This window comes from Protobothrops mucrosquamatus, unplaced genomic scaffold (assembly GCF_001527695.2).
Source record: "Protobothrops mucrosquamatus isolate PMUCROS unplaced genomic scaffold, P.Mucros_1.0 scaffold2438, whole genome shotgun sequence".
Lineage (NCBI taxonomy): Eukaryota > Metazoa > Chordata > Lepidosauria > Squamata > Viperidae > Protobothrops > Protobothrops mucrosquamatus.
Genome location: NW_015388510.1, coordinates 17160 through 25034, shown reverse-complemented (window position 1 = coordinate 25034; position 7875 = coordinate 17160). Strand labels below are relative to the sequence as shown.

The following is a 7875-nucleotide window of genomic DNA, read 5'->3' as shown; positions in this document are numbered from 1 at the left end:
GCCGGCCTTGTGCACATGCACAAGGTGGGAAAAGACCGCCTTATGATTGGTTGAACTTGCCCGGGTATCAGAAGGTATAAATAGAGGCCTGCATGCCTCTGCTCGGGTTGTTCGTGTTATGGAAGCAGAGAATAAAGACTTGTTAGAAATGCTTCATCTCAAGCGCCATTATTCTCCGGACTTAACAGACAGCATCACCACCAAATGGATTCATAGCTGGCTGACCGGTCGTACTCAGCATGTGGTCCTCAATGGAACCGCATCTACATGGAGGGAAGTTTGTAGTGGGGTGCCCCAGGGCTCTGTTCTAGGCCCAGTGCTCTTCAACATCTTCATCAATGATTTGAACGAGGGGATAGATGGGGAACTCATCAAATTTGCGGATGACACCAAGCTGGCAGGAATAGCCAACACTCCAGAAGACAGGCTTAAGATACAGGAAGACCTGGACAGACTTGAACAGGGGGCGCTATCTAACAAAATGAAATTCAATGGTGAAAAAAGTAAGGTTCTACATTTAGGCAAAAAAACCCAAATGTACAGGTATAGTATAGGTGGTACCTTGCTCAATTGTAGTAACTGTGAGAGGAATCTCGGAGTCCTAGTGGACAATCACTTAAATATGAGCCAGCAGTGTGCTGCAGCTGCCAAAAAAGCCAACACAGTGCTGGGCTGAATTAACAGAGGGATAGAATCAAGATCACGTGAAGTATTAATACCACTTTACAATGCCTTAGTAAGGCCACACTTGGAATACTGCATCCAGTTTTGGTCACCACGATGTAAAAAAGATGCTGAGACTCTAGAAAGAGTACAGAGAAGAGCAACAAAGATGATTTGGGGACTGGAGGCTAAAACATATAAGGAACGGTTGCTGGAATTGGGTATGTCTAGTTTAACGAAGAGAAGGACAAGGGGGGACACGATAGCAGTGTTCCAATATCTCAGGGGCTGCCACAAAGAAGAGGGGGTCAAGCTATTCTCCAAGGCGCCTGAAGGCAGGACGAGAAGCAACGGGTGGAAACTGATCAAGGAGAGAAGCAACTTAGAACTAAGGAGAAACTTCCTGAAAGTTAGAACAATTAACCAATGGAACAACCTGCCTCAAGAAGCAGTGAATGCTCCAACACTGGAAGTTTTTAAGAGACTGGACAGCCATTTGTCTGAAATGGTGTAGGGTTCCTACCTGAGCAGATGACCTCCAAGGTCCCTTCCAACTTTATTATTATTATTATTATTATTATTATTATTATTATTATTATTATTATTATTATTATTATTATTATTATTATTATTATTATTATTATTATTATTATTATTATTATTATTATTATTATGGGATTCCTAAAAACAAGTACCAAGTATCAACTCTACTCAGAACAATTTCTTTGCCCTGATTACAGATCCCTTCTAGATAGATTTCTATCAGGTTCTTCAGATTAACCTAATCAATATGTTGTGTTATTCATATGAGAATGTAACCAGGCCAACAGATTACAAATGGAGCAATGTTCTATTCTGAAAATATCCTGGGAAGTGATGTTAAATTATTACATCAGAAAGAGAAAATAAATTAGGAAATACTAAATTCAGCTACACACACACAGAGAGAGAGAGAGAGAGAGAGAGAGAGAGAGAGAGAGAGAGAGAGAGAGAGAGAGAGAGAGAGAGAGAGAGAGAGAGAGAGAGAGAGAGAGAGAGAGAGATTGTTAACAATGGGAGACAGAAAGTTGAAGATATAATTATCACCCCTTTGCAAGATAATAATTTTCTCCCTTCATCAAAACTGTAAACAATTAGAGAAGACATTATAGAAAAAAATAAAAAATAAAAATGACTGCCCCATAGAGACTGGAGAGTAGAAGACAAGAACACACAAGCCCTATGGTTTCAATTGTCATAAATTAATTTGTGTTGCTGGAACTCTACATTGTCATTCAGACCTTTTCCAATACTATCACTAATTGCAAGAAGAATCAGGGTGAAAAGTTAGTCTTCAGCTTTGCCCTTAACAGGAATTTTGAGGCTGGTGAATGCAGTTTAACATGGAAAGCTGCTCCTTGTGGAACATCTATACTTAGAGAGCAGATGTTGCCCAGAATGTTCTTTTTTCTCCTATTTCCACTTTTCAGAGTGAAGACTTTGCCGTGTCATCTAGGTGAACCTATACCTGTTAAAAATCAATGGTACCAGCCAGGGGACCTTGTCATTGGTGGGATAGTATCTATGGCTAGCTATCACTTTAATGAAGTTTCATTTCAGCAGCATCCCTCTCTTGAGTATTTTGGCCATCCAGAGTAAGGAATTCTTATCTTTTATCTTTCTGGATCTCTAGATTGCTCCATTTGTTAATGAGAATACATTCTAATAAAATATACTTTATAAGAATTTTATAAAGGCATTGTTTGTTTTTAATGCAACAAAATTTTATATTGAAAAAATCTTAGATTAGGAAAGCAATTCTTATCATTCACCTTTGTTTTATCTCTAGTTAGAGGAATTGCAATGAATGAAGGGAAAGGTAGATTATTTTCTTTGATTCAATATGCAAAAATAAAAATAGTTTAGTGTAGTTGAATTGGAAATAGTGTTCAATTGGACATTCCCCAATTATTCATGTGTATAATGTAAAGCACCTCTCTGGGGTGCCAGGAAAATAATAAGGAAATATTTAATGATATGTGTAAATTCATCCTGTTTTCAGTGTGGTAACAAAGTTTTACCAACATATCCTTTCCTTGGTCTTTGCTGTGAAGGAGATCAATGAGAATCCAAAAATCTTGTACAATGTCACTCTTGGCTTCTATATTCATGATAGCTACTACAATGCATTAATGACCTATCGGACCACCTTGGACCTACTCTTCAGATCAGAGAGATTTGTCCCCAACTATAAATGTGACACCAGGAGAAATCTCATTTCCATCATAGGAGGGCTCAGCTTTGGAACTTCCTCCTATATCACAGACCTTGTAAAGTTTTACAAGATTCCACAGGTAGGGTCTTTGGGAAGAGAGGCCTGAAAATTCCCCCCCTCTTTTCTTTTTTCCAAACTGGGCTTATTAAAATATCCTTATTCTCTGGCCACCTGACTCAACAAACTGACAAAATTTGTGGAAAATATGAAGAAAAAGATACTGATGATGATCTATTTCCATAATATATGTTTCTTTTAGCTCACATATGGGTCATTTACCCCACAAGATGTTCATAGCACTGAGATTCCATTCTATTACTCCATGGTTCCAAATGAGTCCTCACAGTACATTGGGATTATCCGACTGCTTCAACATTTTGGGTGGAGATGGATTGGGCTCCTTGCTATTGATAACAGTCAAGGAGACCATTTTCTGCAAAGCATGGAGTCCCTCTTTTCCAGGCATGGAATCTGCTCTGCTTCTACAAAAAGAATCCCATTTTTAACCTACTGGGACAAGTTTTTTGAAATGTTAGAAAAATGGAAAAATATTTATAAACACATAATTGATGAGAAGACCAACATCTTTATCATGTGTGGAGAATCTTTGACAATTGCATGGTTAACGGATATAATTTTTTGGCTTAGCCCTGGACATGAGCATAGATCCTTGGGAAAGGTATGGATCATGACTGCCCAGATGGATTATTTATTAACAGGAATGAATAAAAAATGGGATCGGCGGTTCTTTGATGGTGCCATTTGCTTTACAGTTCACTCAAAAGAAATTCCAGGGTTCAAAGAATTCTTGAAGTTCATAAAACCTCCTTGGATTCAAGGAGATGGATTTTTTCCACTTTTCTGGGAACAAATATTTGACTGTTCATTACCATCCCCTTCTTTGACCGAACTGGACAATCCTTTTTGTACTGGAGAGGAGAGGCTAGAGAACATTCCTGGGGCTCTTTTTGAGGTAGAGATGTCTGGGCACAGCTATAGTATCTATAACGCTGTATCTGTATTGGCTCAAGCTTTACATGCTCTCTTCTTACTTCGATCTAATCACAGACATTTTTTGAGGCACAAATTATCAGAATATGAAGATTCACAACCATGGCAGGTGATTTTTGTGCTACAGGTATTTTGTACTAGATAATAGGGTGTATGATTCCAGCAGAGAAGTGGCAGCTACTAAAATGGATTTGAACATTTGTCTATTGATGATATTTATTGCCATACCTTTATTTTCATCCCTGTAATTGTGGGAAATGGTGCATGAAGAGGGGAGCTGATGTGATGGACTATAGTGAAATGACAGTAATTTTACCTTTTTCTGAAATTGCTTGAGGAATGCTGCTTAGCTAAGCCAACTATCTTTCAGCCTTACCATTTCCTTAAGAGCTGTATAACTGTGAAAATGTTATGCAATGAAAAATGGGTGGCATGTCAAAAACAAATCTGGAAATTGTTTATCTAGTTTTTCATATGTCTCTTCCTAGTCCACATGAAGGACTGGGTTCCGAAAGATATGGAAGGCTAGAAGTATACTTTACATTTCATTTGATTATTGTTCAAACTGAAATATCAGATCCTTCTTGTTATCCCCATGTGCAGAGGATAGGAATCTAGTTCTCAAGAGGCTGGAGAAATGAACTTTGCATGTTTTCAGAGTTTCTCACTCAAAAGTATAGTACTACTTTGATAAAAATTTTAATGTTCCTGTTTTATTATTCCCAATCATATAGCTCCACCAATTTCTGAAAGGCATGAAATTCAACAATTCTCTTGGAGAAACTTTGACTTTTTATGATCAAAAGAAGATGGAAGGTGGATTTGATATCATAAATATTGTTGTCTTTCCCAATTCCACTTTCCAGAGACGCAAGATTGGAAAAGTGGATCCTGATGCTTTCAAAGGAAAGGAATTAGTCATTAATGAGGATATGATTGTTTGGCATAGATCATTTAACCAGGTATGGTTTCAACAATATTTTGTCTGATCATTCAAATATGGATTCATTAGATTGACATATTTACTTTTATCCTTCTTGGCAACCCATGAAGATAATTAGATTAAGAAATAACTTTTTTTCCTCCTTAATTATTAAAGGCTAAATATATCTGGTATTCTGCACTATATTTATTTTTCATATATTGAAATGTAAATGAGGAAAAAAAAGCCATGCTTATATTTCTCTAATTGAATGAAGCTTTATCAAATCTGTGTTCAAATCAGTGACTAATTGATTCAATGTTTCTGGTCAATCTGATGATTTGAATTAATAAAATTTTAATTAAATTGATATGAGAATTTCAACATAACAAAAATTGGAAATCCAGATCAGTTGTGCTCACAAAATCAAATCAGAGGCCACACTGAAATGTACTTAATTGTGTTTGAAATAAATCTTCAAATCTAATCAATTTCTTGTCTTACAACCTTTAGATGGTACTTTTCTTTTAATGTAACTGCACATTTCATTGTCAGTGTAACAATCAAATTTTCTTCAAAACAATAAATGCTCATCTTCCAACATTTTAATATTGATAAATAGGTGCTTCCCATTTCTCTATGCAATAAACATTGTCTCCCTGGTTATCAAAAGAGGAAGAATGAAGGAAAGAAATTCTGCTGTTATGATTGTGCTGAATGTCCAGAGAGGAAAATCTCTAACGAGATTGGTAAGTTAACAAATCATTCAATTTTGTTGTTATACTGTCTAGTGTGCTGATAGTGTTGCCAGGTCTGCTTCCAAAAAATAGCGGACAAGCGGGGGTGGTGGTGGTTAAGTAGTAAAAAAAGTAGACTGTACAGCTTTAGATTACGTACCATTTCATCATAAAGCTTTTGAATAAAAAAAAATGTCCACTATTTTGTGAAAAAAATAGTGAACATAATGTGAAAAAAGTGGACTGTCCACTCAAATAGTGGACACCTGGTAACCCTATGTGCTGAACACTTTCCTCTAATTAAATTGTTTGGTTTTTCATGAATAAGGATTTTTTAAAAGAAACTTAATGGGTAATGAAATCAAATCTATTAATACATGAAATATTATAAGTTCTTACAATGGAATTACAAGGGTTGATCACAATCACAACAATGTTTCAATTAATTAATTAAACAAATCCTGGAATGATTTATAACCAAGCAAGCATCATAATAGAGATTCAGAACATTTTCACTGAAGAAAATCTATGCACACCGAAAAAAATAATTATTTCAGGGTTTTTTTAAAGATGAGAAATAAGAAACCACAGAAACATAATTATGAAATTTAAAAACTACATATAAAACAATGACTGTGAAGGTGGAGAGGAAGGAAGAAAGGAATTCAGAATTGATATCTTTTGATTTTACTATGGAAACCAAAAATCTCAAATGTGCACTAACTAAATAGGGACACTCTTGAAATATAATAATGAAAATATGAATTTCTGAAATTTAAGGAAATGAGTATTTACTTCTTAGGAAAAGTGGACAAACTAATGAAATATATTTCTTAACAATAATCAGAATCTTTAGATGTAATGAGGAATATGATTAAAACACTCCCTACTTTAAATCGTAATAACTTTTTCCTTTCCAACCAGTCATTTACTTTATTTATTTATTTATTTATTTGTTTGTTTGTTTGTTTGTTTGTTTGTTTGTTTGTTTGTTTGTTTGTTTGTTTATCCATCCATCCATCCATCCATCCATCCATCCATCCATCCATCCATCCATCCATCCATCCATCCATCAGTCCATTTGAGCACATTTTTGCTTCTTTGAGAAATACTTATGCATATTTTCTCTACAGTGTGTAGCTCTCTTGGATATGTAATATCTAAGTATTTTATATGCAGACTGATTCCAACATTCTCTTCAGTGGGTAAACACAAGAAATGAAATTTTAACAGAAGCATAGAAAGAAAACAAAAATAGTGATATTAAATATAAAGGGATATATACTTATCTTATAGAAACAGAAAATCCATTTTACTTTATAATTTTTCCTTCAAATATGTAATTACTAACCTTTCTACAATTTCTTCCTTGAAACATTATCTTTCATCTTTCAGTTTGAATTTGGTGAAACTATTATACTTATGTACCATAATTTGAATATTGTTCAATATTCAATAAGTCAATATGGTTTCAAATATGAAAATGATCACTTCAGTTATTGATGAATACTTTATTATAACAAAGCAAATAAAGATAAAATGGATTTTCATGGAGTTTGTGAAATTTCCTTGTATATAATCAAAGCAATATTTGACTTAATGCCACAACAAACAAAATATACATAGAGAGATGTTCAAATGCATTTTCATATTGTAGATTCTATCATTTGTACCAAGGACATAAACATCAGGGTGTGAATAAATGTGAAAATTAATAATTATCATTCTTATGAATCTGCCTTGCTATTTTTCCCTTTTAGACACTGTTGTCTGTTTTCAATGTCCTGATGATCAATATGCAAACCATAAGAAAGATGGATGCATCATGAAAACAATTAGCTTCTTATCTTATGAAGAACATTTAGGACTCAGTTTAGCCACCATTGCTACTTTATTTGTCCTCACTACAATATGGGTGTTGGGAATATTTATTAAGCACAAAGACAGTCCTATTGTGAAAGCCAACAACCGGGATCTCACCTACATTCTCCTCATCTCCCTTCTCTTTTGCTTCTTCTGTTCTTTGCTCTTTATTGGACAACCTGGGAGAGTAAACTGTCTCCTCAGACAGTCTGCATTTGGTCTCACCTTCAATTAATTAATTAAACAAATCCTGGAATGATTTCAGCTTTATAACCAAACAAGCATCATAGTAGAGATTCAGAAACATTTGCACTGAAGAGAATCTATGCACACCGAAAAAAAGGATATTATTTCAGTTTTTTTAAAGATGAAAAATGAAAAGCCACAAAAATATGATTGTACAATTTAAAAACTACATATAATAC

At 34.7% G+C, this 7875-nt stretch overlaps 1 protein-coding gene across 1 annotated transcript in view; it reads left to right on the top strand.

Annotated features, from left to right (window-relative positions):
- The first annotated feature begins 2226 nt into the window (after window positions 1–2226).
- Window positions 2227–7875, top strand: part of LOC114923214 (vomeronasal type-2 receptor 26-like) — a 7838-nt gene continuing 2189 nt past the window's right edge. Inside the window, exons 1-5 of the mRNA XM_029285893.1 lie at window positions 2227–2297; window positions 2705–2996; window positions 3177–4055; window positions 4663–4890; window positions 5473–5599. Coding sequence (XP_029141726.1) covers window positions 2227–2297; window positions 2705–2996; window positions 3177–4055; window positions 4663–4890; window positions 5473–5599 — 1597 coding nt within the window. The remainder of the gene's footprint in view (window positions 2298–2704; window positions 2997–3176; window positions 4056–4662; window positions 4891–5472; window positions 5600–7875) is intronic.